The 14,155-nt window shown below is 36.8% G+C and overlaps 1 protein-coding gene across 1 annotated transcript; it reads right to left on the reverse strand.

Annotated features, from left to right (window-relative positions):
* Window positions 1–7,339: 7,339 nt before the first annotated feature.
* On the reverse strand, window positions 7,340–10,558 carry LOC114820549 (probable carotenoid cleavage dioxygenase 4, chloroplastic). The gene is made up of 2 exons (XM_029091515.2): window positions 9,855–10,558; window positions 7,340–8,568 (listed from the first exon to the last, which is right to left on the reverse strand). Exons 1-2 carry the CDS (start codon window positions 10,525–10,527, stop codon window positions 7,469–7,471), a joined length of 1,773 nt encoding a protein of 590 aa, XP_028947348.1. The 5' UTR covers window positions 10,528–10,558; the 3' UTR covers window positions 7,340–7,468.
* Between the last annotated feature and the right edge of the window lie 3,597 nt (window positions 10,559–14,155).

Genomic DNA, 14,155 nt, shown 5'->3' on the forward strand with positions numbered 1-14,155 from the left:
AATACAACTGTTCATATCATTTTAAAATTAATTAATTGTATTATATTATATTATTTCCTTTATTAATTAACTTATTTTACTACAATCATATGTATATTAGTATACCAATGTTATGATGTACCTTTACATATGATTACACATATTATGAAAATCATGTTATCATAATCATATTCCAACAAGGGGAACTATTAAAGGGTGTTGGGAAGCCGGGGAGATATTTTACTTGGTGTTTGTGGACCAAAATAAATCGCCCAACCATGAGGAAACGTGGGTCTTAAGTTCTTAACTCTTAATAACCATGCTCGAGTTTACTCAACTTAAACTAGCAATTGGCACACACCAATGCGTGTGCAATTAAATTTGCATCTTAATTTTCTACGTTTCGTCACATCCACAAAACTACAAGAGAGTTTATGAAGTAAGAAAAAGTTGCCTGCTTTTTAGGAATATTTGTCAATATACTGCCGAACATAGCCACCAAACCAGCAAAAACAATCCTTTCATTTATATTTCATCAATTTTTGAAGAGAAGAGAAACGTACAGATCAAACCTTATAGATTAATCCTTGTTTCATTTATCTTGCAATTTTGTGGAACATTAAACAATTTTTTTAAGAATTAATATGGAATGGGGATCTTAATATTTTGAAGGATTTGTTTTTGTAACTTGTGGGAGTTCGGGGAAAGACAAATTATAGTGTTGTTGGGTGGTTTTAAGAAAGTAGATCAGTTAAGCGTGAGGAGAACATGGGAGAAGAGCGGTTGAGGATTTTTTTGGCGAGAGAGTGCAAAGAGAGGAGGAGGAGAGAACTGGAGTTTTTTTAATTTAATTTTTAATTTTGAATAGGGCTGCTATGTTTATATGGACGTGAGGTTCACGTAAAAAAAACAGTAAAATTTGTGTTCATGTAATTACTAAATTGCCCATAATTTTTATTTATGTTTAGTTTTGATCAGAAAGTTGGAATGATAATATTATGAAGTTTTGGTTAAGAATCAGAATTCTATCAATATGTATATGTACTTTAGATTATTGTTTTATTCAGATGTATGATTGAAAACTGAAAAGAAAAAAATCAAAGGGCCCCTTAATCATTAGAAAAGACTGCATATTTTCGATTGTGACTGGGATGAGCGTGCAAGTGAAGGCAGAGCACATGAAAGCAACCTTGTGATGAAGAATTATGAGAAGCTGGAAGCCTCCAATATTCGTTACAACAGATATTGGTCTTGTTGCTCAATGCTTAGATCAATTAGCTTGTTCTGCTTTGGGGAATTAGTATGGTGAAGTGCGATCACCTACATGATTTATTTATGCGATATAGAATTCAATCTAATTTCGATATTATCTTTAACTTAACCATCAGTCCAACACAATCTGGTTCGTACACACCAGTAAACCATCTAATTATAGATTATTGCCGTACTTCTCCGATACATGTTTATAAACACCAATTAATTGTAAATTTTTTACTTTTTTATATTTGAACAAAATTAATTGTATTTTAAACTTTTATTTTTTATTGGAAGCTTTATTGTAAAATGTAAATATGTACAATATATTTCCTACTTATAATTGTTTGTGTAACGTTTGCTATGTTGCTTCATGGGGACATATGAAACTACAACTTGTTGAGATCACTTTCCCTCACAAAGAGTCCGTGGAAGCCATAAACAAATTTATTAATTACATTGGACTTTAAACATTGTACATCTTTTGGATGTCTAAAATAACCTATTTAAATGTTATAAATTCATTGCCTAATATAAAAAAACAAAAATGCCTAAGGGCCCCACCAACTGAGACTGAAACCGGGGCTGTGAAGCCCACTTCTAAAATTTTAAGCTAGAAGGGTTGGAACTAAAAAATTGTTTTTGGGCTAAAACCTAAATTTTCTGGGCTAAATATTTTTAGGTTTTAGGTCATCATTGAAGATGGTCTAATATGCCAAATAAATTTATTACACATATTAGACCAACTCCAACCCTTGGAGTAAGTCCTAAATTTTCCCTTCTATTCCCCCTTGTTTCTCTCCAACCATTGTTCTAAAATTAGGTTAAGTGTTAAAACCTATAAATAAATAAAACTCAAATTCTCCCAAAATTTAGCCCAAAAACTTGGTGGAGCCCAAAGAATATAGCCCACCCACATAGGGTTGTCTACCCTGATGTCTGATAGGTAACTAAGCCCAACGGCTCTTTTATGATTTGGCGGCCACAATCAGTTGGGCCATTGGTTCACCCAACGATCCACATTCAAACTTTCTTTTTTTTAGTTTTATATTTATATATTTATTGAATCAAACGGCTAAAATCAAATATAATCAAATCTAACAATAAAAAAAGATCTAGCTACCCAAATTTAAATTCAACAACTAAAATAATTAAAAAAAATTATTTAACTCAAAATTCACCCAAAAACTCTATAAATACATATGTATTTGTTCAAACATCCACACAAAACTCACTTTTCTCCTACAATTCTTCCAATTTTTTTTTTTTATACCATCTTCCAAAACCATTTCTTCCCATTTACAATTCTTCCAATCTCTATCATGTGTTTCATATTCTTCCATAGTATTTCATAAGTTTCATGTGTCGATTTAGTGATTTTTCAATATTTATTGGAATTTAAATATTTATAGGTCAAAATGTTCAAAAATTAATTTATGATAGTCTACATAATTTTTTTTAAAAGTTAAGTTAAAAAAAAAGCCTAAATTCATTCTTTAATAATCTGGGGCTAAAATTTTAGAGCATCCCCAATGGGGGCTTTATCCTCCATAAGGCTACCACATTTCTAGCCTTAGCAAGAAATTTCATCCCAAATGAGCCGGAAAATAGGGCTAGATCCACCACTGGGGCTAGCAACTTCCTTTCTTGGGTAGCAAAAAATCGAGCTACATCTAGCCCCAAAAAACAGTGGGTCTCACAAAAAAAGTAGCAACTCATGTGAACAAAATTCTATCACTCTCCCTCCACTTGTGAATACACTTATACTCTCCTTTTATTATTTTTTTAATTCTTGTTTCTTACTTATTTTTCTTGCAATTTGGCTAATTAATGATTGTTTTAAATTTCATAAGAATTAAAATTTCAAATTGACTTAACGTTTATGGGCATTGATGGGTGAAATTTTCAAATATTTTTTTTCAAAATCATGATACTAATATATTAATTGGTGCTAGGTAATTTGTTGTGTTATACGTGAAAATCAAATTATTTCAGAGGGCGAAGTGGGGGTTTGTTTCTTTCAACGGATGAGATTGAGATAAGGGAATCTAATCCAACGAATGATTCATAAGTGATGAAATCTAACTTTGTCACAATTTGAACTTTTTAGGTTGAAGGGTTCATAAAAAAAAAATTAAGATAGCACGTTCAAAAATCAACTTAAGAAAAACTAACACAAAAAATAAAAAAATAAAAAAATTCATCGCTTAATCAAATTACTACATAAATAAATATATATAGCCCCATATAGAGCCCGGAAAATATAGCCCCTCATTGGGAGATATTCTTTTATAAAGCCCCAAAGATTCCTTGGAGCTTTAGAATGGGCTCTATCCATCACTTTTCCAGCCTCATATAGAGCCCCTCACTGGGGATGCTCTTAGGTCATAAGGGTTGGAGCAAAAAAGTTGTTTCTGAGTTAAAACCTAAATTTTCTGAGCTAAAAATTTTAGGTTTTACTCCAAGGGTTGGAGATGGTCTTAGGCATGTTTTAGCTCATTATTTGTTTTTATAGGTGAATTTGTTTTGCATGTATTGTTAACTTATGTGCAAATAATTGATAGATTTTTATGTAAAACATAGGTGACTTAATTTTAAATCAAACAACATTTTTTTATGTTGTAGGTAAATTATTTTGCATGGATTCTTACATATATTAGGCATAATTTTTTTTATAGTATATATATGTGTTTAAATAATTTACCCACATTTATATGTAAAATATAATTTTCGTAACATTAACTTTGCATGTATAAGCATGTTTTTTAACATTCATTTATTTTGTAGGTAACTTATTTTGCATTATGTTGGTAAGTAAGTAGGCAATGAATTTATATATTAGGCATATTAGCTAATCATTAAAAAAATATATATACATAGGTAAATTAATTAGTACAAAAATATAGTTAAATTTTGTACATATCATAAATGGAGGGTGTATTCAATTGAGATTCTAAGAAATTTTAATTCTTTTAATAAATCTCAAAAAAAAGGTATGGATATTAAATCAAGATTTTAAATGATTCTCTGAAATTCAATGTGTATTGAATTAGGGTTTTAATATAGTTTATTAAAATCTTTAGAAATCCCGGTGTATTTAATTAGAATTTCGAAATATTGATAACATTCCAGGTGTATTCAATTGGGAATTCATTTTATATAATTTTAAAAAGTTGAGGAATTTGAGGGAATTAGAGAGATTTCGTAGTGTATTTTAAACATTCACAAATCCCGCTTCTTCTCTTGAGATTTCAAGGGAATTGAATCAAAATTTTACATGCAATCTCTACAAATCAATTAAACTCTATCAGAATTCATAGATTTATGAAATCCATTAAATAATGTTTTTCAAACTATACTGATGTGCTGAGCAATAATGATGAATGAAGTCAAAGCCTTGGAGAAACTATAGTTTTTCAAACTAGTTTCTCGCAACCATCACATGAAAATAATGTTGCAGAGGGTCATCAAATAAATGAACCACAACAAGATGGACCAATAGTTTAACATGATGCTGATGAGTTGCAAATTGCCTTGGAAGCACCAAGAAGAGCCTCATAAAGAATTTGCAGATCAACGATTCCAGAAGATTATATCACTTACTTTTGTGAAGTTGAGCATGATGAAGGTATAATGACTGATCCAGCAACTTGCATGCATGCATGAAGTTATAAAAGTGAAAACTCTCTATCATGGCAGCGAACAATGGAAGAGGAGATAGGGTCTATGCATTCTAATCAGGTGTGGACCCTTGTAGAGAAGACATAATCTATGATACCCATTGGATGCAAATGGGTGTACAAAACTAAGAGAGATTCGAAAGAGAAGGTTGAAAGGTTCAAAGCAAGATTGGTAGCTAAAGGCTTCATTCAAAGGGAAGGGGTAGACTATAATGAAACATTTTTTCCCGTGTCGTCCAAGGATTCCCTGCGGATAATCTTAGCACTCGTGGCACACTTTGACTTGGAACTTCACCAAATGGACGTCAAAACGGTGTTTCTAAGTGGTGACTTGGAAAAGGAAATTTATATGAACCAACCTCCTGGTTTCATTGAAAAGGGTAAAGAACACCTAGTTTGCAGATTAAGCAAGTTTATATATGGTCTGAAACAAGCATCGAGGCAGTGGTTTATGAAATTTGATGAAAAGGTAACTCATATTGGCTTCACTGAGAATAAGGTTGATGATTGCATTTATTTTAAAAACATTGGTTCCAAGTTCATTTTCCTTATACTTTACGTTGACGATATACTTCTTGCAAGCGATGATTTGAACCTATTGCTTGAAACCAAGTTGTTGTTGTCAAACACCTTCGATATGAAAGACTTGGGGATGCCTATTTTGTTCTCGGCATAGAGATTAAAGGAGACAGGTCAAGAAACTTACTGGGGATTTCGCAAAGGTCATACACTGAGAACATATTAAAACATTTCAACATAGAAGGATGTTCAAGAGGAGAAGTCCCGATGAGCAAAGGTGACAAATTGAACAAGGAGCAATGTCCTAAGAATGACTTGGAGAGGAAAACCATGTTGAACAAACCCTATGCTTCATTGGTGGGGAGCTTGATGTATGCTCAGGTTTGTACTAGACCTGACTTAGCTTAATTAATGTACTTGGGAGGTATCAATCGAATCCTGGAGAACAACATTGGGTGGCAGCTAAGAATGTAATGAGATATTTGCAAAGAACAAAATCACACATGCTTGTGTATGGAAATAGTAAAAAGCTGGAAGTGGTAGGGTACTCTGATTCGGATTTTGCAGGCTGCACAGATGATAGAAGGTCCACAAGTGGTTATTTGTTCTTCATGGCTGAATGAGTCATCTCGGGGAAAAGTGCAAAACAGAAAACACTTGCAACATCGACCATGCAAGCTGAATATGTGGGTGTAAAAATTAGTCTTGTCTTATTTGCTTTGTAGTTATTTATTGCAATAGATGAATTCTAAATTTATTTCATGTAATGCTTTTGTTTGAGCTAGTAATCATTAATGAGACTTGGCTGAAAAGCTATGATCATATATGTGATATTTCTGCAATGAAGCTTGATTGTTTTAAAAGCTTTTCAGGTCGCTATTTGATCCTACTTTTCAGCATGCAGAAAAGTTGAAGTTGGATTGTTGCTAACTAAGGCAACGTTAAGGTAATGGGAAAACTAGTGGGAGCATACAGTAAAGCTCTCTTATAGCTAACATGTATAAGCATCATACGTGAATAATTGCATGTTATAGTGATTTTAGAGTGGCTGCACCATTTTGTGCAAACTTTTCTGAAGTTCTATGACTTGAGTCATTCATGGTGGATGTGTGAGGATGTGTTTGTTTATTTATTAACTCATGTGATCACTAAGGAACTGTTGTTAGTAGAAACATTGCTCAAAACAAAGACGATGAGTTTAGGTCCAAATGGAAGAATGTTGGAACCCTAATGGACTCTAAACTAATCTCATTCGTGTTTTGAGTTTAGTGGAAACTAAGAACGGTTAGAGTTAATAGGTGAATAAACTTCTTTCCTTTAAAGTAGGACATTAAGGGTTAAACATGTTTGTGAGTGGATATCCCACGTTGGAGCACTATAGACGTGTGTTTTGAACAAACTGTTTTCCTTGATAAGAGGAAATGGTTATGGTTGCACGTTTATAAAAGGATAAGTCCCTGCTCAAGAGGAACGTGTTTGCATAGCCATATTCTACAAAGAACATAAGGTCCTCCTTGAGTAGAAGATTTCCTTTTCTTTTCCCAGTGATCAATGGCTTCACAAGGTCTGAACTCATATCACAATACTTGATGCACGTTCGTAATCTATGTTTGCAGCTATATTAAATTCCAACACTCAATGCTTAGATCAATTAGCTTGTTCTGCTTTGGGGAATTAGTATGGTGAAGTGCGATCACCTACACGATTTATTTATGCGATATAGAATTCAATCTAATTTCGATATTATCTTTAACTTAACCATCAGTCCAACACAATCTGGTTCATACACACCAGATAGGCCCAGTAAACCATCTAATTGTAGATTGTTGTCATACTTCTCCGATACATGTTTATAAACACCAATTAATTGTAAATTTTTTTATTTTTTTATATTTGAGCAAAATTAATTGTATTTTAAACTCTTATTTTTTATTGGAAGCTTTATTGCAAAAGATAAATACGTACAATATATTTCATACTTATAATATAATTGTTTGTGTAACGTTTGCTACGTTGCTTCATGGGGAAATATGAAACTACAAATTGTTGAGATCACTTTCCCTCACAAAGAGTCCGTGGAAGCCATAAGGCACCCGCCGGGGCATCCTCACAGCAGCCACAATGTCAAGCTGAGGAGACTTTGCATCCATCACCAAGAACCTCGATTCCCCGGCCTTCTCATCGTGAACATACGACACCAAAAACCCGTTGTCCTCGTCCGCCTCAGGATTCTCGGGCTCTCTGGCCACGAAAAACGGCTCGCCCCCGTAGCACCCCGGCCCAAACATCCTGCTGGCCACAATACACTCCTTGTGCTCCACATTGGACACATCCAATTTTACAACTCCTGATATCTTAGGCATGGGATCACCCTCAGCTGCATACACATACTTATTCTTCCTCCCCAGGTAAGCCGGATTGATCACGGCGAAATCCAGATTTCTGGTCGAAATCGGCTGCCTCGTCACAATCCCCGTTTTGAGATCAATCCGAACCTTCTCAACCAAGCAATGAACAAGATCCACCCTCTCCAGTACGTGCTCTGCTGACAAAACGTTTGGTGCCACCATCACAATAGCATCGTCCTCATCCCATGCATTGGTGGCGTGTACGCCGTTGAAACCCGGCACCTCAAACCACCTCATCTCCGACTCGTCCTTTGCGTACAGCGGAATCACTCCAATTCTTGGCACTTTCGAGGGGTCCAAACCAAATGGGGTGGCTCGTTTAGTGATCATGTCAATAAGGTTCAACCCAATTTGTATGTCAGCAAATATGGCATGTTTTTTGGTGATTGCAAAGTCATGGAGGAACGTTGGAGTGACCATGGAGAATATCGGAACGTCCGGCTGCTTCACGCCATTCGAATCGAAGCGGAAGTAGGTTAGAAACGGCCGTATAAAGCCATAGCGGAAGGCGAAGGCCTCCCCCGTGTCAGGGTCTATCTTGGGATGAGCTGTCATGTTCATGGAGAGCTTGCCATCGAAATCATGGCGTCCCAGAGTTTCGATATCTCCGTTGGACGTCAGGCGGAGGGAGTAAGGGAGATCGGACTCGCCGAGAGCGTAAAGTCGGTCGCCAAAGAAGGCCAAACTTGTGTTTGCAAGACCAATGCCATTTGCAGGATTGTATTGGCCTGTAAACAAAGTAACGATGAATCATTTGATAGTAATACTAAATGAAAGATTAAAATAAAAATATAATTAATTTAATTTTGTTATGACACTTATGTACTTGGTAATGTTGTACTAAGTATGAGAAATTACTCCTTTTTCTTTTGTGCTCATCCTTTTAACTTTTGGATGGAATAGACCAAAGAAAAATTGAGGAACAAAAGAAACAGGAGATGTGCAGTAACAAAAAAGATTATTGCTACAATTATCATGGATTTGTACTATTTATTAGGGCCCACAAATGTATATGCATCTCATTTTTATTAGAGAGTTAATAAATAATGATATAAATAGATAGTAAGAATAACAATTTTGAACAAAAAATAAAACTATAATAGTTTTTTTTTTTCAATAGTCAAGACAATTTATAATACGAAAAATGAACAATAATGATTGAAAATACTATTTTGTTTCTTTATCAATTTAGTAACCACAAAGCCGACATGTTCTGTAGTTTGGATCGCTAAAGATTATGTTATCCAATTTTTTTTGGCTTAAATGTCAAAATAGTTTCTATGTTATAACCATATGGTCAATTTAGTCCCCGTATTTCGATTTGACTACTTTAATTCTCATGTTTGTCTCTATTAGTCAATTAAGGACATTTCATTCAATCTCTTTTAAAAAATTCATAAGAAAAATCATATGAGAAATATTTACTCTTTCTCTTTTAAGAAAAATGCAAATCAACGAGAAATAACACATATAAGAAATAAAACTTCAAATCTGAAAAATGATTAAGGTTGTGACATAAAAAAAAAGAGGGAGTAATGTTAAGGAGGAGGTCAGAGAGTTGGGAGGAGAATTATTTTTATTTTTATTTTTAATTTATTTCATTTTAAATATTTTAAATCAAATCAATTATAATTTATAAAAATTAGATAAAAATGTCTTTAATTAGCGAACAGAAAGAAACATAATGACTAAATTAGCCAAATTAGAAACACAAAGATTAAATTGATCCTTTGATTAAAGGGAACTCTAACGAAAAGCTTCTGATACCGTTCAATTTAACGAAAAACCACATTTTTACACTAAAAAGTCAATCCTGGTACTATTCACTTTATCCTTTATTTTGTCCTTATCATTAAAACTCAAAGTTTTCAAACCATTTTCATTAGTTTCTTTTTTATTTTAAAACATAGAAATCATTTTAACATTTAAGTCAATTTTTTTTAATAAGAAATATGTCGAAAAGAATGCATTGAAATGTTTGCGTTTTAGGTATGGAATGGATTGTGGACCCTGCCTGTAAGGACCCGGGCAGCGGAGAGAGCGCCACGTGTGGCGGAAGCGGTGAGGCCGTTGAAGCTAGAGAAGAAGTTGGGAAGTATAGGGTGGCGGGCGTCACGCTCAACGGTGTACTTGTAGGTCTTGACATATCGGCTGCAGAGCACCGCGCGGCCTCCGGAGATCCTAACGGAGTGAAGCATGCCGTCCCCGTCGAACAGGTGGTAGGGCCCACGCGGAAGGTATTGCGGGTTGGGGCCATTGCGAATGTAGGCTCCGTCGAGGCACGGAGGCAGGGAGCCGTGTATGATCTCACACTCCGTCGGCGGAAGCTCCTCAACCGGAGCAAAGTTGTGGGAGAGCACGTGCCTGGGGTCCACTGAGGGTTTCACTGGAGGGTCGATGAAGCTGTTGATGAAATCGTCCAAAGCATTGAAGATCACTGCAGGCAGCGCAGAAACTGTTTGTTTTGCCGCAGTGAAAGTTGAGGCATTGTTTTGAAGAGCATGATCGGCTTTTGCCGCTAGCGGCGGTGGTGGAGTGGTTCTCGGAGGCTGCTGCGACGGCGGCGGCCTTGAAGCTGGTGGTTTGGAGCTGGGTCTTTCTTCCATTCTGATAGAGGAAATACTGCTGAGTTTGGGGGTAGAGAAGGCAGGAAAAGCAGATAGGAAGGAGGAAGAGAAGGCATCCATATTTGGTATGGCCTTGGACGAGACCAGCTGGTTGGAAATTGGAATAAATAAAGGGTTGGGAGCTTGGGATATTTACATGATGTTGAGGGCCAAAGTATTTCTGGCCACAATTCTGCTATATCTGTGCCACTTCCCAAATCGGTGGTGTGTGTTATGCTGGGTTTGTCTCTCTTCTTATGTGATATTTTTTTTTTTGTTTTGTTGAAAGTTGAATATTATTACATACGAATCAAAATGTTTACATCAGACGCCAGAGTATTAAATAATCACTTTGGTTCAAAACCATTTCATGAGTGACCACCCCCCACACGCGTGACATAAGATGCCACAAGATGCGTAGCCTCATTATAGGCACGGGGAGTATAAATAAACTCAACAAAACATTATTGTTGCTTAATAAGGTTAATGTCCCATAGAATACCATTCATGATTGCCTCTGGTTGCAAGCTCCCATGAATCATGTCGACAAAGACCTTTGAATCAGTTTCCAACTGAACAGACCCGAAACCCATTTCCACACAAGCAAAGCCAACCTCATTGCTTCCGCTTCCGCCATGATGCTCGAAACACATAGTACTTTGCCCACACCTCCAGCACCTTTGAAAATGCCCACAAAATCCCTCGCAACCCACCCAAAACCACCCACACCAGTACAATTACACCAGGCTCCATCACAATTAACTTTTATTGTTCCAAAAGGCGGCTTAACCCACCCTTTAGGACTCTCCCCTCTTCCTTGCTACCCACAGGTTGGTTGTTGCACCACTTCCCCATCACATCCTGCTATCTCCTCCCACTGTTGTCGAAGTAATTGCATCGCAACAGTAGACTCTACCTCAATTTTCTCAAACACCATACTATTATGACAATTCCATATTCTCCATAGACTACAAACCACCTAATGCATGAGATCACTAGCCTCCCCCTCCTTACCATATTTCGCACACAACCACTTCCAACATTCCATAAAATTCTCTCCCACCACCGTAGTCACATCTAATTGAAGCAGAGAACCAAACCAAAAAACACGAGCAAATGGGCCCCAAAAAAAAGATGTACCTGCGTTTCCTCATTACCTGCATAAAACGAGCAACTAGTCTCCAAATGAATCCCCGTGCGTTGCAAATTTGTGCGCACCACAAGAATATTCCGACACCCTTTCCAAACAAAATGACACAGCTTGGGATGAACCTTCAACCTCCATATAGCCATCCACACTAAATCCTTGCTGGCATCCCTGCTGGATTGACCCACCCCTTTCCATCCAAGCTCTTTATTCTGATTCATCTCTTGAGCCACCATATCCCTTAATTTCATTGAATATACCCCATTTCGAGTGTAAGGCCAAATAATATGATCAGGGCATCCAAATTGACTAAGCGGCATACCTAAAATAACACGGGCTTCTTCTTCATTAAAACACATCTTAATAACCTCTCGCTTCCATTTACCTCCAAGGGCCACCATGTCGGCAACCATTATAGGCATCTTCTCATGTCTTGAAATAGGCCGAAACGTCCACGGTGTAGGCAACCAAGGGTCATTCACACTCTGAATACTTCTCCCATCCCCAACCTTCCATCGTATACTGACCTTCAATATATTCTTCCCCTACAAAATCCCCTTCCAACCCCATGAAGTACCCCTTTCCCACCGATGCTTCAAGAAACGACAAAGAATGGTAGTATTTAGCTTGAAGCACTTTAGCTAAGAGCAAGTCCGGATTACATATAAGATGCCACCTCACCTTAGCCAACATAGCTAAGTTAAAATCAATAATCTCTTTGAAGCTGAGACTTCCAGAAGCATTTTTTTTTTGCAACTTTATTCTAAGCAACCCAATGAACACCCTTATTCATCTTCTGATCCCTCCACCAAAATCGTGCTATAATTTGTTCAATCTCCTTTGCCAACTGGATGGGCAATTAGAAACATGACATAGTATAAACAGGTAGGGCAGTTGTAACACTCATAATTAGTACCTCATTTTCGGCTAAAGACATAAATTGTTCTACCTAACCATTGATTATTTCATCCAATTTATCTGTACATCTTCAAACACCTTTTTCTTCGAAGCCCTAAAATTCGCTTAAATACCCAAATATTTCCCGAATCCTTTCTGATGTCTAATCCCCAAGACCTGTGATAATTGAGCTTTCAACCCCTACGAGCAACCCACACTAAAATGGATCGAACTCTTATCCAAATTAATGAACTGTCCAAATCCCTCAGCATACCGTTGAAGCAAACATTTAACATTACGAGCGTCAATCTCCATAGCTCTACAAAATAAAACGGAATCATCCGCAAAGAAGACATGGGATAGAGGCTTGGCAAAGGCATTCACAAACATACCCTGAATGCGTCCAACCCTCTCCTCATTATGGATTAAAGAAGAAAAACCCTCCGCATAAATTAGGAATAAGGTGATAATGGATCCCCTTGCCGAATTCCCCTACTAGGTGTGATGTAACCCGTTGTCTCACCATTAACAACCACACTATATGACACGGTTTGCATACACTCAATCACCCATTGGCAAAAAATATCGTCGAATCCCAATTTATGCAACATAACATTCAAAAAGGACCATTCAACCCGATCATAAGCTTTTTCCATGTCCAATTTCATCGCCATAAAGTTAACACCATCCTCATTCCCATGTTGCATAAAGTGTAGGAGTTCATGAACCACTAAAATATTATCAGAAATTTGTAGTCCTGCCACAAACGCCGATTGATTCTGACTAATCACTTTATAGAGAACTCTCTTCAACCGATTTTTTAGAACTTTGGAAATAATTTTATACACCACATTACATAGCGAAATCGGTTGAAATTGGGACATTTTCATTGGGTTATCCACTTTAGGAATGAGCACGATATTAGTATGATTCAACTCTTTTAACATTCTTCTCAAGCAAAAGAAAGATTTTACCATACCCATAACCACACCTCCAACCGTCTCCCAATGATGATGGAAGAATCCCGCATTGAACCCATCCGGGCCCGGTGACTTTGTTGGGTGCATCTGATATAAAGCAGTTTCAATCTCCACATCATTCATTAAGGCAATCAAAAAATTATTATCCATATCCCTCACCCTACTCGACACACACTACAGGATCTTCATAAAACTAGCAGGCTTATCTGTGGAAAACAATGACTGGAAATAATCAACTGCAATGTCATGGATTCGGTGCCTATCCATACACCATGTCCCATCTTCCTTTTTTAATCCCCGAATAACATTCCTCCGTCTTTGTTTTAAAGTTTGCACATGGAAGAACCGAGTATTTTTATCACCTTCCCGTAACCACTGTACTCGAGACTTCGTACGCCAATAGACTTCTTCCCTTCTAATTGCTCGTGTAAGCTCCTCTTCCAAACCTTGAATCCGGTGCTCGTTAAACACCGGTTGCTGATACGCATCACGGATGACTTCCTTCAAGCGGAAAATCTCCTTATGTTCAGTATACCCCTCATTTTTCCGCCACATCACCAAACCACGTTTAACCTTCTATAGATTATGCACCAGGTTATGTGCAGGAGTTCCACCGAGCGCACCACCCCAACATATATGTACCACCTCATCACACTTTTTATCCTGATTCCATCGTGGGTCATAC

This window comes from Malus domestica, chromosome 13, assembly GCF_042453785.1.
Source record: "Malus domestica chromosome 13, GDT2T_hap1".
NCBI lineage: Eukaryota > Viridiplantae > Streptophyta > Magnoliopsida > Rosales > Rosaceae > Malus > Malus domestica.

Excerpts from the sequence above, each read along its gene's own strand:
- LOC114820549 (XM_029091515.2), bottom strand. The coding sequence starts at position 10,527 with ATGGATGCCTTCTCTTCCTCCTTCCTATCTGCTTTTCCTGCCTTCTCT. Across the intron at positions 8,569-9,854 it reads CGCTGCCCGGGTCCTTACAG|GCCAATACAATCCTGCAAAT; the intron begins GCAGGGTCCACA and ends CTTTGTTTACAG.